The 22,224-nt window shown below is 40.6% G+C and overlaps 2 protein-coding genes and 1 long non-coding RNA gene across 3 annotated transcripts; 1 reads left to right on the top strand and 2 right to left on the bottom strand.

Annotated features, from left to right (window-relative positions):
* Positions 1–854: 854 nt before the first annotated feature.
* Cpr5C (Cuticular protein 5C) lies at positions 855–1,421 on the bottom strand. The gene is made up of 2 exons (XM_020950976.2): positions 1,410–1,421; positions 855–1,298 (listed from the first exon to the last, which is right to left on the bottom strand). The coding sequence occupies exons 1-2, from the start codon at positions 1,419–1,421 to the stop codon at positions 855–857; spliced, it is 456 nt and encodes a 151-aa protein (XP_020806635.2).
* Positions 1,422–15,030: 13,609 nt separating this feature from the next.
* On the bottom strand, positions 15,031–17,613 carry LOC110182839 (uncharacterized). The gene is made up of 2 exons (XM_020950972.2): positions 15,467–17,613; positions 15,031–15,403 (listed from the first exon to the last, which is right to left on the bottom strand). Exons 1-2 carry the CDS (start codon positions 17,509–17,511, stop codon positions 15,352–15,354), a joined length of 2,097 nt encoding a protein of 698 aa, XP_020806631.2. The 5' UTR covers positions 17,512–17,613; the 3' UTR covers positions 15,031–15,351.
* A 612-nt stretch (positions 17,614–18,225) lies between these two features.
* LOC147642638 (uncharacterized) lies at positions 18,226–18,526 on the top strand. The gene is made up of 2 exons (XR_015273218.1): positions 18,226–18,418; positions 18,483–18,526. It is a non-coding gene; the product is annotated as an uncharacterized LOC147642638 (long non-coding RNA).
* The last annotated feature ends 3,698 nt before the right edge of the window (positions 18,527–22,224 follow it).

The following is a 22,224-nucleotide window of genomic DNA, read 5'->3' as shown; positions in this document are numbered from 1 at the left end:
ATATATTTGTATGCTCTTAAGGTGTGGGCGTAGCTGTAGGTGTGGACTGCACGTCGTTTGCATTTGTGCCAGGACTCACCAGGACCCTCGTCCTCGTCCTCGCCCACATCTACATCTCCTCCCATGTGTGGGTTCAAGCTTATGACTTAATAAATACTCCCCAGCGTGCGCAATGTGGCTGGCAATTTAATAACAAAGGCAAACGGCATTGGAATAAAAAGCAAAGCATGCCCAGGACCTGGCAGGACCTCCTCCATGCATGTGGCAAGGAATGCCTTTGATTTACTCCGCGGTGCAATCCTGTGCAGTGCAGTGCAACAAATATTTGCAAGGGGAGTGGAAAATGGAGAGTGGAATGCACACTGCAAATATATATAGTATTCAAGGTGTATATATATATTAGACTATCGCCAAGGGTTTCAATTCAATTGTCAAAGGACCTTGGCCTCGTCGGAGTCTCGAGCGAGTAATCCGTTTATCCCGGCCACCAATGGATTGCCCCGATCCAAGCTAAACCCACCTAAGTCAAGCCCAAGCCACTTGTTTTCCTTGGGCTCCCTCTGACAGCCCAAATCCTTGGGATATACGCCGCCATTGACACTCGCCTTCATGGCGTATCCCTAAATGCGAGAAAGAGATTATTTTTTTGAGCACAAACTGAACTGGGTTAACCCAGGCTAACTAAGTGAATTATATTAGATTCCGATCAAAAATCAGTAGAGAAATAATTGAAAAATAAAGTTTACACTTGGAAAGTATTTCTAAGTGATCAGAAAGCTTGAAATAATTTTAAAACAAATTTACTACTTAAAACTAAGTCAACAAAAAACGAATCAAACAAAATCAGTCCACATTTAGTGATGATAGACGGGGGCAGGTGCGGCATACGCAACAGCCTTGACAATGGCCTTGGCCACCAGGGGCTCCCTGTTGACCACGGCATTGAAACCATTAACCGGATCCGAGGTATACTGGACAATCCGCTTGAAGCCATCGGCATCGATCAGGGAATACTCGCCGCGGACCACATCCCCGTCGCGCTCCTCCACCTGGCTCTTGGAGTCACCGGACAGCGAGTCCTGCACATCGTAAGCGAACTTGTACTGAGGATGGGGATCGTACTCCTCATCGGCCTTGGCCAGGACAGGATGGGCCACCGTCTTGACAACAGCAGCAGGGACGGGAAGGGGCACAGGAGCAGCATAGGTGGCCACTGGTGCAGGAGCTGGATGATACACCTGGGCGGGGGGCAGGACACCAGCACTGGCGGCAGCAATTAGAGCCAGGAGAGCCAAAAACTACAGGGAAATAGTACAACATTTTCGTTTAAATATTTTGTTTTTTATATTATTTAATTACTATTATGAATTTTCTATTTATAATTCTCTAATATCTCTTTGCAATCCCACCTTGAAAGCCATTTTGGTAGTTCAGTTTTTGTAACTTTAAACCTCGAGTTGTTAACAAACCGAAAGGCAGGTGCTGTGTGATAAGAAATGGCTTACTTGCAACCCATTTATAGCCAAAAGTATCTCCGGCCAAGCCCAAATAAAGTGCCCCTCAAGGCCATTTGGATATTTTTTGTCGCAAAAAAGCATACAAAAAAGTATATACAAATAATAATGATACAAAAAATGCCGCATGTAATTTGACATTCAATTCGAGTTGCAGAAAAAATAACAGAGAGCTCTCTAGGCCAAAACTGGTTTGTGGTCCACATTTTTTTGGTAATCATCAAACTCATGGAGCTGCGGCCTGGCCAAATTAATGGTCATTGTTGTTCTCTGGCTGTGACATAAATTCAAAGAGCTGAAGCTGCAGAAAAATATAATGTTTAAGGTACATACCTGTCCCATGTAATATTCAGGCGTTGTTTTGGGAAAGATTTGGGAATTGCACTCGTTTCTGGGCATGTCATCTTTGGAAGGAACATCTTTTGGGGTTTGGGAATGATGAGTCACTAGACATGAGTGTCCCTCAATGGGAATGTTTATAATATAAGTGACTTTCGGGTGGGAGAGCAGAAGGAAGGGAAACAGGAGCAGCAGCCATCACATTAATGTTTTAGGAGCTTCAAATGGAAACAAGGAAACATAACCAGGCTACAGGATACAGGGATGCATAGATTTTAAGATACTACTAGACAGGAAAAGAATACATAAACCCTTTGAAAAATCTTCAAATCACCACAACTATTTATTAATAAAATTAATTTATATGGTTTCTCGATCGTTCAATCTGGTCTATCCCACTTATGGACTAATAGGAATTGAAAATATACGAATATATTGCAAACATTGCAACTAAAATAGGTAGAAAAGTAATATAAAATAATAAACAATATATCTTAAATAAATATTCCTCAGCTTGTTGACCTCGCACTTACAATCTTGACTTAAAACATCAGCTCCCAAGGCTTGTTAGCTCAAGTATAAATTTCTTTTTCGGTTGCCAGCTTGACCCAGTTTCAGGAATTTAGGTCCAGCACATGACAGCTCTTGAACCTTTCCTCCTCCTCTACGAATTCAATTGCAAATATAAGGGGATTCCGGAGGGGGAAACAGCGACCTGACCCCTTTTCTCCCAGTGTAGGCGTAGGCCTCCTCCTTGGCTAATGGTGTAAATGGTGCGGAGCCGCCTCGGCTAAATATCCGTTCTATCAAATTCAATTAAAGTTGACATGGGTTCACAGCTGCAGCTGGGATGGAGGTGGTTGCTCCTGGAAGCTGAAAGCTGGAACCTGGAACCTGTCAGGTTGCCCGGCTCCTCCATCCACCTGCCTGCCCGTGTAGCCATTTTTTGAATCAATTTCCAGCGACAAGCAGACGCTGCTCCCCGGAATCAAAGGAAATACTTACACTCCGGCAGATGGATTAAGGGGAAAAGGCGGCTCCATAAAGTGGCCAACGCCCAGGCGTAATAAGACAAACGGAAAAGCGTCGTCCGAGGAAATTCGGCGAGGGGCGGGGAGGAAAAGGAAAAGGTTCGCCATGCCACAAGGCTTTTCACTTTTTCAGCTTTTCGTTTCTGCAAAAAAAGAGTATCACCGACTTTCTAAGGAGTTTGTTAATTGAGAATGAATATTAAACAAGAAAGTACTGTTGATGTTTAAGCAATTAATAATACTCCTTAAATGAGAACGTCCTCTAAGATAGTTATTTTCATTTAAGAAGCTCCGAAAAACACATCATTCTGGTTTCAAATTCTCCCATTCGAATTTAGCTAAAAACTATTTAATGATGAAGACTTTTACACACAAATTCTCTCATATTTTCATATTTTACTCTTCTTGCTTCTCTAAAATATATTTAATTTAATTATTCTGCTTAAAACTTTGCTACTTTTTTTGTAGCTTAAATAAGCAAAACTTATTTTTGTTTTAGGGAAATTTCCAAAAATTGTTATGTTGGAGTTGCATTAAAGTTGCAAGGGCATGAAAATTTTCGCCCTGTCGAAAGTTGGCCCCCATTTCTCGGAATCATTCTTTTTTTTGTGCTCGTTCTTTTTTGGGGCAATTGCGACGCTGTGTTGCTTAAATTAAAACACAGACACACACACAGAAAAACACACCCAGTGGGGAATCCCCTTCGACGGAGAAAAAAGGGCTGGAAAATTTGCAACTGCCTCTCAGTGCGGTGGCAGCTCAGCTGAATTTCTGGCTGCTGGCTGCCGGCTGCCAAGTCCGGGCAATTGTGAGATCGAGCCAGGGACATGCACTCGGGTCACGGCTTCAAGGACCTCCCCCATCCCCCCTCCTGTATTTCCGGTAAGACCCCACCACCCCCTTCGGTTGGCCTTCTGTTGCTGCTCGCTGAGTGTAAATTTGCTCGTTAAATTTGTTGGCACTCTCGACTAATTTGCACTTGTAACGCAATGGTCTGGAGGGGTTAGTGGCAGAGGCGGATGCAGAGGCGGAGGCCGAGGCCCCTTCAAGGGGTCGTTGGTTTTGGCTAGAAGAAGGGGTTGCTGCTTTGCATCATGGCTAATTGAAAAGACGATGGCCCGAGGAGGCCAGCAGGAGCCTCCTCAGCCTCTTAGCCTTTCCTTTCCTTTCCATGGCGTTGGCCCACTTGAAGTCCGCAGAGCTAAATAGCCTCAAGCAGCTCTGCTTTGCCGATCGGAAATGTGTGCGCAGAAAAAATAAATCGAGTATTTAGCACTTGCAAACTGCAATTAACAACATTAAAGTTTACCAGGAAGCAGCAAAAAAAAGAAGTCTGGTTAAATCTTCGAAAATAACAAACCTAGGGGAAGTTTAGCCAAGATTATATGAAAAGACTGTTGATATAGTATTATAAACAGGTAATAATATCTATTATTTAACAAGACCAAAGGTGGCTTACAATTTTATATTTTTAGAGTAAATTGTGATATAAGTCTATATAGTTTAACTTTGATTGCAATGTATGTGCAATAAATTGAGCTTAAACTCAGTTTCAGCTTCCAAGGTTAGAAATAAGTACAAGAAATATATTAAAAATTTAATTATTACATTATATTATTACAAAAACAAATAATTTATATATAAAATTTCGAAATATTTTAAAGCCCTTTCAAGGTGTAACTATTTTAGAAGGATGTTTCAAAAGCAGTGAAGGAGTCATTTCTGACCCTATATTCCATATATATTCTTGATCAGCATCAACAGGCGAATCTTTCTGGGTATAAAACAGAGAAACAAATTTTTGAAAATTATTTTCCACAATTTTTGAGACGTTTTTTCATTGTTAACATATTGAAAAATCGATAAATTTGGAATGGCTTAAAAGTGTAATTTAGGTATGCAGATTTATTAACCTATTCAAAACTAGATCACAACAGCTTTCCGAATCGAAATTAATGAATTTTTGACATAGTTATGAGTTTTTTAAACCTTGATTTGTAGAATAAATTAACTTATAAAAATATCGAAATATTGGTTAAAAAATTGTATTGTTATTTCAGTCAGAAGCTTAAAAATAAATGAACGAGTCATTTGCGCCCCTATATTCCATATATATTCTTGATCAGCATAAACAGGCGAATCTTTCTAGCCATAAAACAGAGAAACAAATTTTTGAAAATCATTTTCCACAATTTTTTAGACGTTTTTTCATTGTTAACATATTAAAAAATCGACAAAAATTCAAAAAGTTTATAGGTGTAATTTAGGTATGCAGATTTATTAACCTATTCAAAACTAAAACAGAACAGCTCTCCGAATTGAAATTAATGAATATTTGGCAGAGTTATGTGTTTTTAAAACTGTGATTTGTACAGTAAATATTCAGAACAATATCAATAAATATAGTTCAAATAATGCGTATATATGTTATGTATACAACTTTCTTTATGATCGAATTCCCATCCTACCCTATAATTCAATGCAATGGTACATATATTTCTGCTTCCCTAAGTTACTTTCCTATGTTATTTTCGATATTACCGATATCAATAGCGTGATATTTAAAGCAGCTCTGCTCTATAGGGCATTTAAATAAGCCCTTAAAAAATATGCATAAAGTATCAATTTAGATATAAAATTTAAATAAACAAAGAATACATTTTCAAACATAATTCAAGAGTTTGTTATATATATTAATTTCTGCCAGTGCACATTACAAGGACACTTTGTATGCAGGTCAGAACAGGATACAGACCGAGGTGGAAATAGAGACAGAAACAGAAACAGAAACTAAAATAGAGACTAAAACGCTGTGCCCAGACATGCGTATGTAAATGTTAATCAATGCGAATCATTGGGCACAGGACGACAAGTTCATAAATCCAGCGATGGCTGCTCCTGGCTCCTGGCTGCTGGGTGCAGGTAGTCCTGTCGGTGGATGGTGGATGGAATATGAATAATTGGCCCGCATTAGCAGGCATTGTTGTTTCGTCAACGGGAAATCAGTTGGCAGATTAATCGTGCGGCATTCATGGCCAAAAGCCCAAAAGACGGCCGGGAGAACTGATTGATGTTCGGTGTATATTGAGTCGATGAATGCGAAACGAATGCAGTTTCGGGGCTTAGCAAGGAGTATCCCAGTCAGGAGGAGAACCAACATAGAACCTGGAGATGGAGGAAGACCGTGTTGCCTTGTTGGCCCTCGACTTTGGCGCTCATTATTATGCAGCTCATGAGTCTCGTTAGTGGCAAAGTTATATGAGCATACATCAGCCATGCCGCACAACTTTGCAACACCCGCAGGAAGTCCTAAACTGGGGGGCACAGCACAGATCCTGGCAGTCCCAGCATCCCAGCATCCCAGCATCCCAGCATCCTGGCTTCCGAAGAGGGAGACCCTGCGCGGTGTCTAGCAAAGCGGAAAGTGTTAAGCACAATGAAGTAAATGCTGCCAACTTCTGACATCGCTGGGATCTCCCTCAACTTAAATCCGAAATGTGGCCAAGCCCAGGCGCTAGGGGAGCATTTCGCAACCTAGCAGCTCCTCATCCCGGCATCCCTTATCCTCGCTATTCCCTGGCCCACTCAAGTCCTCGCCGAATTCGCCGCAAAATGCGTTCAAGGCGAGGCGAGGCGAGGCGAAAAGTGAAGCCACGAGACGTACTTCCTTTGGCTTCTCGTTCGCCGCGGGTCCTTGTTTTGTTGTCAGCCAATCGGCCAGGATTGCCAGGCGGGGGAGGTGCACTGCAAGCAAAAGGGAGAAGTTATTTGGCAAAGATTTCAGCAGAAAGATGCCTCAGCTGAACCCAGGATAAGATCACCTCATAACAAACAAATCAATTATCAATTCCCAGACAATTCCCCAAGAGTTATGGCCCCAAAATGAACCTACCAACTGGGTAATAGTGATTCCTGGCCTTGATTTATGGCATATGGATATATGTACACGTAGCCAAGTTCGATAGGCTGTCACTCTGTCGAGGAACTGGCGAGTTCTTGTCATCCCCGAGGCCCCAGCATCAGTTGGTCCTGTTTGGTCAGCTGCAGCTCCGTGCTCCATGCAGCATCCCTTGAGTGCAGTTGGCAAATTGCAGGAGGGAATGAATTGGGCGCCGGGAAACATGGTTTCAGGGAACAGAAATGAAAGTCCCTCTCCGGTGTCCAGTGTCCGGTAACCGGTCTCCGCTGTGGCCACTCAATTTCGGTGCTAGCCAAAAGCGTGCACTTTTCAAAAAAAAGGTACAAGAGTTCCCTCTTTTTAATGATAATGGAATAAAATATTAGTTTTAATTCTAAAACTATGTACCAAATACAGTGTAATCATGATGGAATAGAATGCATTGAATTAATGATTGAATGTTTTATAAACTTTATCCCACAGTGCACAGAGGTTGTACAATTAGCAACAAATTGAGAGGGATGTACCGGGTTAAAGAGTGCAGAAGAGTGCTGAGGAAGGACGCAGCTTCTGACACTGCAATAGGTATGGGAAAGGATCCTGGGCGATGGGACAGGATCCTGGGCTCGGATACGGTTGGAGTGACGCGAGGGAATCAGCTGCATTAGCAAAATTCATGCAACGCGCTCCTAATTGAAACGGCGCCAGCTGCAATTATTTTCCATTCTAATGCGAGTTCCTCTGTGGCCAGGCCATGCCACATGGGCTCTGGAGTTGGTAGAAGGGAGATGGGAAGCTGGAAGAGGGAACTGGGAACTGGGGACTGTAAAGCAGATCCATGTTGGGAATACAGTATTTTTTGGGATACTGGGATCTCTGCATTTTCAATTGAATTCCGATTGAAACCGAAATCGAATGGTTAGCTTCGGATACACATATAAAGCGAGGTCTGGGATCAAAGGGTAGCAAAGGGTTACAGGCTACGACAATTTGGTCTAATAGCCGGTCATTGCCACGCCCAGTTTGCCTTTAGGCCCATATATAGAGCAGTAGCAGCAGTGGAAGAAATTATATTAAAATTGTATTAAAAAAATGCAATAACCTTCTAGTTTTTGTTTAAAAATGATTGATGATGATGATGTAAAAATAGATTATCAAGTGGCTTTATTTTGAGGAATAAACCATCATTCTTATTCCCTGTAAAAAATAATTAACATTGCAGCATGAAATATTTGTGTTTTATTAACACTCTTAAATTAACCTGAGGACTCTACTTCTCATATTACTTGATTTCTTTCTCAGTTAAGTCAATACAAAAAAATGTAATAATTTTTTTATTTTTATTGTGTAAAATTGGCAACAATTTCAGGCACACACACTCATACGCCCCCGCGATTTTCGCGTTTAATTAGCTGCAACTGCAACTGCAATTGGAATTGGAATTGCATCTGCAACACTGCAACACTGCAACGTGGCAATGTGGCCACGCCCCTGCCCCTACTCCCATTGGGAATTTCGGTTCCGAGTTCTCTGTTTTCTGTTTTCTGTTTCCTGTTCCTGTTTTATTCGATTCTGGCCATATGCCAAACCCGTGTCGGTGCAATTTGTGCAGCCATGTCGCAGTCCATCAACACCTTTTTATTTGCCACTGCAGCACTGGACCCGGACCCGGACCCAGATCCGGATCCGGACCAGGATTGGGACTGGGACTGAGGAGACCCTTAACCCACCCACCACGATTAACCTCCCGTTGCGGCAGCATAAATTGCAATTGACAGCTGAATCCGGGTATCCTCCCCCTGAAAAAGGGAAGCCACTAAATAAAGTTCATCAAGCGGATTGTGGCGACGGTTATGGATATGGATATGGATATATATATCCATGGAAGGGAACTGGGAACATATCATGACGAGTTTAGATATCAGGCACACTGTGTAAATGGTTATTTAAGGGGGATTGTAAAGTTTATAAGTTGATAGGGGTCTTGAATCGCTTTGAAAGATACTATAAATAATATTTGCTGATATAATAATAGTAATATATTTATAGTATTAAATACTATACTACTTTACGTTAAATTAAATGATGCATATAAATAACAATAAGTAAAATTACTCCCCTTACTTTTACATTGAACCCCAACCCAAAAAAGTATGCTATAGTTTGAACCTAATGGGATCCAAGTCTGTAAAAATGAGTCCTAGTCAGATTCGAAAATATTTTATGATTGAAAAGATTTAAAGGAATTGTTTTTGTATTAGCTCCTTTTCAAAAGATAAAACTTTACAGAAATTACTGACTTTTAAGATTTGTTGCAGGGTTATATTTATTAATAATACAATAACAAAAGAAAAAATCGCTTAAGTCTTTTAGTTTTGGCTTATTGGTTATTGATTAATTTTTAAATAATAAATACAACTTCTCGATGGATTTTCATTAAGTTACACATATGTATATCTCTTTCAAATATATTATATATTATGTGTTATATTAGTTACTCTAACCTATCCATTTTCGTAACCTATATAAACAATTTCGCATTTTTCCGAACCCTCAATTTACCACGCACCCTCCCTTAGCCCCTTCTAAGTTTTCCCACCCCCCCTGCTATCGCACCTCCCCCTCGTGGGTCACGTCCTTGTGGGTGGCGATCTGATGCCAGTTTGTTTGCTGTTTGCACATTTCAAATTGAATTTTCATCACTGTCCCTGTGCATAGGTGAGCGAGTAGCGAACAGAGGAAAATGCTAGGAAAAACTGGGACACGGGGACACTGGGAAAGTGGGAAACTGGGGAAATTGGGAGTGGGGAATGCAGAAGCAGCAGCAGCAGCAGCAGCAGCGGCATGATACGGCAATTATAAAGAATGCAAAGCGCATTCAGTTTTTGCACTTTTTCCCCCACTGATTGCCTGGAATGACACATGAGTTCGGGATTATTGTGGTGCGGCAGCTCCCGAAAAAAAGATACAAAAATGTTTCAAAGTTGCAGAATCCAAGTGGGAAATGACTTGCCCGGGCTTTTGTGACAAAAATAACAAACCTACCTGAAATGCACAGTTTATTTCTGAAAAGAAAGTAACATGCACTTATCTATGGTTTTTGTTTATATTGAACAAAATCAAAATGATTTATATACTTATAATACAAGAAATATTTAAATCAAAACTCATACAATACAATAACTATTATAATTATTCATATAATATTTCAAATGTTATAAAAGAAAATCCATTATGAATAGGTAAATGTAAACACCGAGTTTTTAAAATATGCAAAAATATTCAATAGAAATCCTTTTCGTTATCTTTTCATTTGACAAAACTAGATTGATTCTTAGTGATGCAATTAGATTTCTTTTTGTTTTACATTATATTTCTGAAAATTGCGTATACGCACAGGTGTCCCAAACAAAAAATTACGTATACGCTCAGGTGTAATTATACCCTTTTAATCAGGAACTTGATGGTGAAGGAGTCCTTTCCGATATATTCTCTATAAATTTTGCTTTCAGTGGGGTTTTCCTTTATTTGGGATAGACAGAGAGGGAGAGAGAAAGAGAGTCCTTCTTAAAAGCAACAACAAACAGTGGAACTTGCGAAGGACACAGCATGGGGCCCACTGACAATGACAGCTGCTCCTGCTGCTCCTCCTGGCTGAGTGCGGAGGAAGTGGAAAAGTGGATCGGAAAATGCTTGGATATATATCTGTATATATGGTGGAGGTGGACTGGCTGGCTGTTGCTATGACATTTCACTTGCTGCCTCGCATTTTCACTAAATTGACTTTGCCTGCCATCGTTTAGGGTGCAACGCCTCCTCCGTGGCAGCAACGCCCCAAACCTTTGCTGCCTCGTCCCTGAGTGCAGCAATTTTTTATGCTCCGCTGGGCACAGATGAGAGCGGCAGGAGGAGCATGCGGAGGATCCATTTCGATGCCACTTGCAATCTACATATAAATATCTAAAATCCCATAAAACTCGGCTCACAGAGCAATGTCATCATTGCTATATATTCTGTGGCCATTGCACATTGCACAGGTGAAAGGCACCTGCGCCTCCCTCCTGCGCCTATCCAGAGTCAAATCCAAATCCAAATCGGAATCCGAATTCGAATCCGAGTCCTCAATTGCAGCGGTATCCAGGCAGCCAGGCAGCCAGGACATCCAGGACATCCAGGAGACGGGCTGCAATTGGGATTGGGACAATATTTGAGGATGATTGCATACTTGTGCAAGCGGCTTTCATGTACGTGAACGGCAAATTTATTTGCACAACTGCGATTGATGCTGGCATTGCCCCCGCCAACGGTGAGCCCCCCCTGGATCACTAAGCCGTTTTACACTGGCAGAAATTCATTCGAAATGTTGTGGCTATTCTCATTCATTTGTACTCTTGAAGCGGGGTATTCATTTTAGATTCAATATGCTGATTTGTCTGAGTTATAATCAATATTCCAATGAAATAAAGTACTTTCCCTTCGATTTCTCTCAGTGCTTAGCTGAAAACCTGACACATTTGGAAAATCCCCGGCTCCGTCACTCTGAGTTTGGCATTTGGCAAATGCTCGGCGCTCGCTCTCATTCGCCTCGTCTCCTGATCTGCACCATAAAAGTCTGTTGCATAAACCAATTTCGCATTCGCCCACCCCAACCAAATGCAGATGCAGATGCAGATGCAGTTCTCACCCCTCCGCAGGCTGAGGGAAAATCAGAAAAGTGTAGGAAAATTCTGTCAACGCAAGTTCTTCTCTCTTTGCCTCCGGTTTTCTTTCTTTTTTTTTTGTGGAAAACGCTGGCTGATAACGTAAACCGCTTTGATTTTTATTTAACTGCACATTTCGCTCGGGGGTCGCCCGTTTCGATTGACATTTAATGGCAAAACTTGTGGCGGGGATTTTCGATTGCAATTTCTGCGGTTTTTCCAATTTTCCCCAATTTCACAATTTTCCATTTGCCTTCACTTATTGCATTTATTTATTTCCCGGCGATGCTGCTGCTGCTGCTGCCTTGCTTTTTAGCCTTTCTGGTGGGGCGAGTGAAATTGATAATTTATAAAAATTGCTGGCAAATGGCAAAGAAAGGGAGAAAAAGCCAAGGAAAATTTAGTATAAAAGGGAGGGGAAAACCCAGAGTGTGTGTGTGTTGCAACTCACACATTTCGCCGCGTTGGCCTCATGAAATATTTCTCAAGTTTCGGCCGTTACCTTGATAGAAAGCATCCTGCGGCTGCCCTTGCCCCCCTTGGTGGCCACTTTATGGCGGAGGGGCCAAGGCTCTCCCCTTTCCCTTTCCCTCTGGTTCCCCCTCTCAAGTCATACATTAAATTATGCAAAACACACACACACACAGACTAGTCCAAGGACTTGTACATCGCTTTATTTTGTTTTTCTCGCCTTGCCGCGTTTTAAAGGAAATATATGTATAAATATATTTTGCACTTGGCTGTTGCTTCTACTTAGCCAAGTGAAGCGTGCAGCCAACATAGAAACTACAGTAGAGGACAAAATTCTAGCACTAAGTTTTCTAAATTTATAATTGTCACATTTTGTAATGAAAATAAATACTTTTGTAGGGAAATTAGTAGGTATTTTCATAGGTTCCCAGGTAACAATTAAAATTTTGATAAGACCATTTTATGTTTTGAGGGAATAATTATATACTATATATATATTTTAAGTATTTTCTAACTGATTAATCAATTAAATCAGTATATACCCTTTTATATTTTTCATTGCTTAATGACTTTAATACATTTTAGGGGTTCTGTTTATCTTCTTTTGTAAATTCTCTCATTTAGTTAATATTTTAACATTTTCTACAATTTTTTCCAATGTTCCATTATTTTCCTAATAGTATGTGTGAAATGTTATGCCCCTTTTGGAAAAAAAACCCCCTTACCCACGACTTCCATCCCCTCACGTATTTATTTGGCGCTTCGTTGCTTTTATTTTATTGAAATTTATGATTTCTTACACAAAATTTATGTTGTTTTTTTGCATTACGGGGTGTGTGTGCTTGTGTGTGGTGTGTGGGGGCATAAAATAAACCTCAAATACTCGTAGAATGCCCAGATCCATTGCTCCTTCGTCCCTTCGTCCCTATAAACCGCATTTGCCATCCTGCTGGAAAATTTCAGGGAAGGAGAAGAGTTTGCAGTGGGAAGTTCTTTTTTATCAGAGAGCCCTTTCGCTTTGTCTAGCCAGAGATGGGTAAAAATATATATGTTTTTAAATATATATATATTCTAGGATAAATATTAAGCATTTATAAATACTTGTAACATTGAAAGAGCTATACAGGAAAGAGCTATCTATCTTTTTCAAGGTTCTAAAGCTATTTCGGGTATAGTATTTTATACTATAACTATTCAATTAGCCAATATTTTAATAAATTCAATATAAACATTGTTTTAATTTAAATTAAACCCAATTTCTGCTCAACACTGTTTCACTGAGTATCTGTGTGTATGGGCCTATACATATATGTATCCTTGTGGGCGTCCCCAAAGGTGTGTATGAGTGTGTGTGTGTGCATCGGTGGCCTGGTCTTGGCGTGAATTATTTAATTCGCATAAATATTGAAAACTCAATTTTTTATGATGTTTTCTTGTTGGTTTATTGCCCTTTTGTGGCATTCTCTCTGCTTTCAGTGTCCCCTTTGAGCACGCCACTGGAAGCTGTGTGTGTGCGAGTGTGTGTGTGTGCATTATGTGGGAACATTGCGTATTGATATTTCACACTTCCGTGGCCAAATAAAGGAAAGTAAAAAAGAAAAAAATAAAAGAAAAATAAATAAAAGAAGAAATCGCATTGAATTTAAATCCTTCATGAAAATCACCATGAATAAACTCAGTCAGAGCAGAGATGGAAATCCACAGGATTTTCCAACTTTTTTTATACCCTTTTCATGGTGTTATAATTTTAGTTCGACCATATAAAGTATACAGCATCCACATTTCTTTTAAATAATATTAATTCTTTATGATCAAATGGAGAATAAAAACTTCGATGTACCCGAAGTTAGCTTCCATTCTGGTTTCAAGTTTATTTCAAACTACAAAAAGTCCCCAAAAATTACGTATACGTACAGGTGTAATTATACCCTTTTAATCAGGAACTTGAAAACTGGTAAAGGAGTCATTTCCGGCCCTATAAATCATAAATATTTTAGATCAGCATCAACAGGCAAATCTTTTTGGGTATAAAAGAGAGAAACAAATAGGGAATTGAAATATTTAGTTATAATGAGTGAAAGAACTCGAAATAATAACTGATACAATAAGGTTGAGAGTCTTGCCCCAAATAATTATGTTTTAAATTAAACTTAAAACCGAAGCTGCATAACTCTGGACATTCAAGTATCAAAACTCCTTGATTCCTATCTCTGTATGTTGAGTCGAAATAGGAGAAGCACAGGCTCGTCTCTGTTTCGGTTTCTGTTTCTGTTTCTGTTTTTGTTTGCCGAAGAGTAACTAAGGCGACTCGGATCCAGCTCAGACAAGGAGGAGGTCCTGCCAGTAGCAGTACCAGCACCAGGACCAATACCAGTTACAGTCCCACTTCCATTCCATTCCACTCCAGGAAAAGGGCACACACACACACACCCATCTGAATAATCCCCAAAAGATGAAAATTGTGTAAAATTTGTGTGTTGGTTTCACTGATTAAGGATGGCTTACTGGCTGGTTGTCGGTCCCTGCTCCCCCCTGGAAAAACTTAACAGAAACTGGTCTGAAACTGCCGCCATTCCGGCCGGCCCCCACCATCAGGGGAAATCTCTTGAAAGCCAAAAAGATGAATAGACCAGACCAACATCTAATATGTGCGAAATTTATCAGCCTCGATACACACTCACACACAGAAGGGGGAGCAGGAGGAGCAGGAGCAGGAGAAGCTGCAAGGACGAAGGCAAACGGCATGGAAAATCGCAATAATAATTTTGCCTTTCAGCTTCGGTTTCGGTTGGGTTGGATGGGGTTAGGTCGGATTGGGTTGGTTTCTCTGGCATCCAAAAGGACCTGCTCCTGCTGCTTCTGTTGGGCACCAAGTGAGCAACGTACTCTCGTACTGGTGGTGGCTTTGTGGGCGGTATTCTGGCAGCTCAAGGATGCAAGGATATAAGGATGCCCAGGCATGTGAGTGGACAGCTGCGGTCTCTTGACTGCGAAACGCTCCAATTATCAGAGGGGCCACCTCGACCGCAGGGCCGGGAATCTGAAAACTGTGGGAAATCGAAACTCACGGCTCGCCATGCAGTTGCAGATATATATTATCGTTATGCTCTTGTTTTGGCTAACAGAAAGGGGTTTAGGTTACAGTAACAGTTGGATTAAATTGTACGATGCCAGGGCGAGATGATGCCTCCACTCCTCGACTGCGCCACATCCGCATTAGCATCCGCATCCGCATCCTGTCCCATTCTCACCGCTCGCTCTCTCACTTCGGGTTTTCCGGGTCCTTTTGCATTTTCCGTTGGTGCATTCCGTGCCATGTTCCTTGATCCGTGTCCGTATCCATCTCCGTTCTGGGTCTCCTTTCGCGGTTAATCCTCCTTCTCCTCTTCTCGTCCAGTTTAGCAGCCGATGGCCTGCAGGTAGCCCTGGATCTGTTCGTTTAGAGCATTGCTGGAAGGAAGGCAATATTAGTTCTTGGGTTTCTCCTTTGTCTTGGTAGTGATTTCAACTTACCCGAGTCCCTTGCCGTTGGCCGTGGATTTTTTGTAGAGTGCGGCCAGGAGCAGGATTTGGCTGGTCATCAGTATTTCCCGCTTGCCATAGCTTAGCCAGCCCTTGGCTTTAACCTGGGGAATATCGTGCTCCAAGCGGGTAACTTCGGACATTTGAAGGACTCGCTCTTGCTCTCGTTCAGCGCGGCTCTGAACTTCTCGTTCTTGTCTCATAAGATCCCTCCTCAGGCTTTCTCTCCTCTGATTTTCTCGCTGATCTTCTCGCTCTTCCCTGCGACGATCTGCTTGATCTATCCGACGGAGTGAATTTACCGCTTGCCTCTGGAGATTCTCTCGGTTTTCCCCTCGCTCTTCCCTGCGTAGATTCTCTCGCTCCTCGCTACGGTCTTCGCCTCGATCATCACTGCGCAGATTATATCGGTCTACTCGACGACCTTCGGTTCGCTCCTTTCTGGCCAGATCCTCTCGCTCATCTCGAACCTCTCGGCGGATATTATCGCGCTCTATTTGACGAATGGAAGGCCTATCCTCTCGGAGATTATCTCGTTCTACATTCCTCCGAACTTCTCGCTCTTCCCTTCGCACAATGTCTTCCTGTACGCGTCGTGCATCTTCTCGTTCTTCTCTTCTCAGGTTTTCTTGTTCCATTCGCTGATCTTCTCTTCTAGAATAACTACGTTCAATTCTATCAACATTGCGTGCCTCTCTCAAGTCGCCACGCGTATCCAGTCGATTCATGGGTTCAACCTCGAGTCGCTCACGTTCTTCACGATCCTCTCGACGAATTTCGTTTCGCTCCACTCGACGCAATGACAATCGGTTATCCCGTGGCATATCTGCGCCTTCGTCCATCCTTCGATTCTCCTCATTCCGAGCCAAATCTTGTTCTTCCCTGCGATGATTAGCACGGTCCTCTTGGCGGAGATTTGCACGTCGATTATTATCGTGTTCTTCCATTTGGATTCGTTGAGAAATGTCTCCCTGGGCCCTTACATCATCCACAGATCGGTCATCAAAACGCTGCCGAATCTCACGCGCTTCGCGTCTGAAAGACAATCGATCGTCACGACGTTCTTGGTTGTCACGTACTTGCCGATCCGATTCCCTTTCCGACCGTTCTTGGTTTTCTCGAGCCTCACGCCTTGAGAATTCTCGGTCTTCACGTCGAGCCTCACGCCTTTCATTGACTGCATCAAATCGATTTTCCTCCTGCCGCATGGTTGTGTCTCGTTCCGATTGTCGTTCTGTTCGGTCCTCTCGAGCTAACTGGTTCTCTGATCGCTCTTCACGAGCTTCACGCCGTTCGGCAGGCACTTCCCGTCCATCCCGACTGTTATCCCTTTCCTCATGAGCTTCACGACGATTAAGTCCTGCCTTACGTGTTTCACGACGTTCATCTCGTAACTCACGTTGATCCGATCGTTCATCACGATTTTCACGACGTTCCTCAAAAGTTTCATGGGCTTGACGACGTTCCTGTCGACCTTCAACACGTTCATTGCGGACCTCACGAGTTTCACGACGTTGATCCCGTTCTTGCCGAGCTTCACGACGTTCCTCAGCAGTTTCACGAGGTTGACGTCGTTCCTCTCGAGCTTCACGACGTTCATCTCGTACTTCACGAGCATCACGACGTTCATCTCGTACTTCACGAGCATCACGACGTTCATCTCGTACTTCACGAGCATCACGACGTTCATCTCGTACTTTACGAGCTTCACGAAGATTTTCCCGGTCTTCACGAGCGTGACAAGGTTCCTTCTCCCTTGGAGAATTTGCCAAACGGACCCTCGTTTCCTCGCTCCTCTCGCTTCGACGATCATCACGGGCGAGTGACTGCAATGGGTGGACCCTGCTCAAGGTCTCCTCCGTGGCCTGTCTATAGACCATATGTTCGTCGTACTCATCTAGACGGTGATGGACATCCGAGCGGCGGCCATCGCAGCTGGAACTGCGGGTGTCGCCAGAGAGCCTGCTACTGGCGAATGCTAAAGACAGACAGCCAATGTGGAGCAGAAGGAACAGGACGCTGAGCCGGAGCCTCATCTTCTTCGGTGGTTCAGGTGACGTTGACTTCAGGTACAGAAAACCGCTCCTAGATTCAGTCCGCTGCTGTCTCACCAGCAGGCTTCGCAGCTAGAATGACTTGGTCAACGGAAGGCCAAGGCTTTTATAGCCCACTACGAGGACGATAACCGACGACACTTCCTGCTCGCAATTTTCTGCTGATTGATTGAATTTCGCTTATCGCACATGTGCACCACTGCACCACAGTGTTCAAGTTCATCCCAGTTCGAGAAAGGCGCAGACTCTGCCGTCCATTCGAGTGTGAGCCTAATGCGCGGTCGCCAGATGAATGAAATTTGCCAGTCCTGTGACGTCACTAGAGGAACGTCTTGTACATAAGCCATAAATAAAATAAAATAAAATACAGCGAAGTGAAGTGAAGTAAAGTAAAGTAGAGTAGAGTGAAATAAAGTAAAAATAAAAATAAAACCAATCGAAGTAAGAAATCGATTTGCTGTAGCTCGTTAAGCTCATTTCCTCTGTGACGTCAGCAACATGTCCTTTGCGAGTGCACAACTGCGATAAGCGCAATTCAATCAAAATCATATTAGAGTGCAGTGAACAAAGGACCAAACCGAATAAATGAAATGGATACTCCTACTGAAACGTCTTAGATGGCCATCAGGGTGTAAAATTGGCCATCTGTGGCTTCAAGTTAGAGTGTCCTGCGCTATAAAAGCCGCCTCCAGCATCCTGCGGAGCTGTCAGTTGAGGAGTTTACGCCCGCAGCGCAAGGCGGTCCGCTTCCGGTTAGCCTCGGAGCCGGCGGTTCGACGGATCCACCTAAAAACCTTCGGAAATTGGAGCACACGGCGCAAGGAAAGCTCCTGCCTGCAAGAAGGACACTTTGGATCCCTAAAAAAACTAAGAATATCACCAATACTAAGTATCATCAGCCACTTCGGTATCTACATATATAAATATATATTGTTATATCCGTATCGTATTAGCCAAAAATTGGAACTGTATCCGTAAACATAAACGTAAAGGAAAACGTAATCACTGTTAACTTAGCCAGTTAAATGTTGCTGTTGTTTGGGATCGTATTGTCATGGAGCTGAAGGATTTGAGCAGCTTCTTTTCTTACTCGTCTATCCATATAGATATTCTCTACCCCTATAACATATACATATATGTATGCAACTTACACTCAATACAACCCAATGTGGAATAAGTATTTAATCCGTATAATGTTAAACGTTAAATGCTAAATTCTAAATGCTAAATGCACGATACAAGAAGCACATATGATATTTAATGTTTTTTTGTGCGGATGATTGATGATCGCCCGACATATCGGCAGTTATCCATCCATTTAGATATACAAACTACAAAACATTGAACAATAAACTGTAATCGTATATTAATCAAGCATAAAAAACAATGGTTTTTAGATTTTTCTACTGGTTTTCAAGGGAATCTGGTATACTCGGAAACACTTTTATCCTAAAACAAACAGGAAAAGAAACTAACATCGGAGTGCCGAAATTCATACATGTACCCTTTCAGTGTGCGATTGAGTTATATATCTTTCGCTATATTTTTTGTCAATATTTATTAATATTTTTAAGACAATTTTTTACATAAACTAAAGCTTAAAAAACGCATAACTAATCCAAAAATGCATTAATATCGATTCGGAAGCCAGTTCTGTGCTAGTTTTGAGCAGGTTAACAAAACTGCATACTCAGTTTAAAACGTAAAAAAATTGAAATTATTATCAATTTTAGCAAATTTCAACTATGTAACCCCTTGTGATTTTTCTAAAAAATGGCCAAAAAATTAGTTTATCTTTTTTATACCAGAAAGATCCGCCTGTTTGTGCTGATCAAGAATATATATAGTTTATAGGGCCGGAAATGACTCTTCCACAACGTTTCAAGCTTCAGACTGAAATGAAAATACCCTGTTTATTAGTATTTTTGTCAGTCTTTATTTATATTTGTAAGACAATTTTTTACATAAACCAAAGCTTAAAAAACGCATAACTAATCCAAAAATGCATTAATATCGATTCGGAAGCCAGTTCTGTGCTAGTTTTGAGCAGGTTAACAAAACTGCATACTCAGTTTAAAACGTAAAAAAATTGAAATTATTATCAATTTTAGCAAATTTCAACTATGTAACCCCTTGTAATTTTTCTAAAAAATGGCCAAAAAATTAGTTTATCTTTTTTATACCAGAAAGATCCGCCTGTTTGTGCTGATCAAGAATATATATAGTTTATAGGGCCGGAAATGACTCTTCCACAACGTTTCAAGCTTCAGACTGAAATGAAAATTCCCTGTTTATTAGTATTTTTTGTCAGTCTTTATTTATATTTGTAAGACAATTTTTTACATAAACTAAAGCTTAAAAAACGCATAACTAATCCAAAAATGCATTAATATCGATTCGGAAGCCAGTTCTGTGCTAGTTTTGAGCAGGTTAACAAAACTGCATACTGCATCAATTTAAAATGTGAATTTTTGGCCGATTTTTGCAAATTTTCATGATGTAACCCCTTTCCTTTTTTCCGAAAAATGGGAAATTTCTGAAAAAAATTTTTTTCGGCCGGATAAAGCTAGAAAGAAAGGCCTGTAGATGCTGATCAAGAATATATATGATTTGTGGGGTCGGAAATGGCTCCTTCACTTATTTTTAAGCTTCTAACTGAAGGTCCATTACCATTTTTATACCGAAATTAACAATATTTTTATATGAAATTTTTCGACAAATCAAAATTTAAAAATTTCATAACTAAGCCAAAAACGCATTAATTTCAATTCGGAAAGCGGCAGTACGTTAATTTTTAGCAGGTTAACAAAACTGCATACTCAATTTAAACTGTGAATTTTTGGCCGATTTTTGCAAATTTTCATGATGTAACCCCTTTCCTTTTTTCCGAAAAATGGGAAATTTCTGAAAAAAAATTTTTTCGGCCGGATAAAGCTAGAAAGAAAGGCCTGTAGATGCTGATCAAGAATATATATGATTTGTGGGGTCGGAAATGGCTCCTTCACTTATTTTTAAGCTTCTAACTGAAGGTCCATTACCATTTTTATACCGAAATTAACAATATTTTTATATGAAATTTTTCGACAAATCAAAATTTAAAAATTTCATAACTAAGCCAAAAACGCATTAATTTCAATTCGGAAAGCGGCAGTACGTTAATTTTTAGCAGGTTAACAAAACTGCATACTCAATTTAAACTGTGAATTTTTGGCCGATTTTTGCAAATTTTCATGATGTAACCCCTTTCCTTTTTTCCGAAAAATGGGAAATTTCTGAAAAAAAATTTTTTCGGCCGGATAAAGCTAGAAAGAAAGGCCTGTAGATGCTGATCAAGAATATATATGATTTGTGGGGTCGGAAATGGCTCCTTCACTTATTTTTAAGCTTCTAACTGAAGGTCCATTACCATTTTTATACCGAAATTAACAATATTTTTATATGAAATTTTTCGACAAATCAAAATTTAAAAATTTCATAACTAAGCCAAAAACGCATTAATTTCAATTCGGAAAGCGGCAGTACGTTAATTTTTAGCAGGTTAACAAAACTGCATACTCAATTTAAAATGTGAATTTTTGGCCGATTTTTGCAAATTTTCATGATGTAACCCCTTTCCTTTTTTCCGAAAAATGGGAAATTTCTGAAAAAAATTTTTTTCGGCCGGATAAAGCTAGAAAGAAAGGCCTGTAGATGCTGATCAAGAATATATATGATTTGTGGGGTCGGAAATGGCTCCTTCACTTATTTTTAAGCTTCTAACTGAAGGTCCATTACCATTTTTATACCGAAATTAACAATATTTTTATATGAAATTTTTCGACAAATCAAAATTTAAAAATTTCATAACTAAGCCAAAAACGCATTAATTTCAATTCGGAAAGCGGCAGTACGTTAATTTTTAGCAGGTTAACAAAACTGCATACTCAATTTAAACTGTGAATTTTTGGCCGATTTTTGCAAATTTTCATGATGTAACCCCTTTCCTTTTTTCCGAAAAATGGGAAATTTCTGAAAAAATTTTTTTTCGGCCGGATAAAGCTAGAAAGAAAGGCCTGTAGATGCTGATCAAGAATATATATGATTTGTGGGGTCGGAAATGGCTCCTTCACTTATTTTTAAGCTTCTAACTGAAGGTCCATTACCATTTTTATACCGAAATTAACAATATTTTTATATGAAATTTTTCGACAAATCAAAATTTAAAAATTTCATAACTAAGCCAAAAACGCATTAATTTCAATTCGGAAAGCGGCAGTACGTTAATTTTTAGCAGGTTAACAAAACTGCATACTCAATTTAAACTGTGAATTTTTGGCCGATTTTTGCAAATTTTCATGATGTAACCCCTTTCCTTTTTTCCGAAAAATGGGAAATTTCTGAAAAAAATTTTTTTCGGCCGGATAAAGCTAGAAAGAAAGGCCTGTAGATGCTGATCAAGAATATATATGATTTGTGGTGTCGGAAATGGCTCCTTCACTTATTTTTAAGCTTCTAACTGAAGGTCCATTACCATTTTTATACCGAAATTAACAATATTTTTATATGAAATTTTTCGACAAATCAAAATTTAAAAATTTCATAACTAAGCCAAAAACGCATTAATTTCAATTCGGAAAGCGGCAGTACGTTAATTTTTAGCAGGTTAACAAAACTGCATACTCAATTTAAACTGTGAATTTTTGGCCGATTTTTGCA

Source organism: Drosophila serrata, unplaced genomic scaffold, assembly GCF_035046125.1.
Source record: "Drosophila serrata isolate PLE 108 unplaced genomic scaffold, ASM3504612v1 contig_378, whole genome shotgun sequence".
Classification (NCBI taxonomy): Eukaryota; Metazoa; Arthropoda; class Insecta; order Diptera; family Drosophilidae; genus Drosophila; species Drosophila serrata.
The sequence above is the reverse complement of the archived record's forward strand: the minus strand, read 5'-3'. Positions and strand labels throughout refer to the sequence as shown.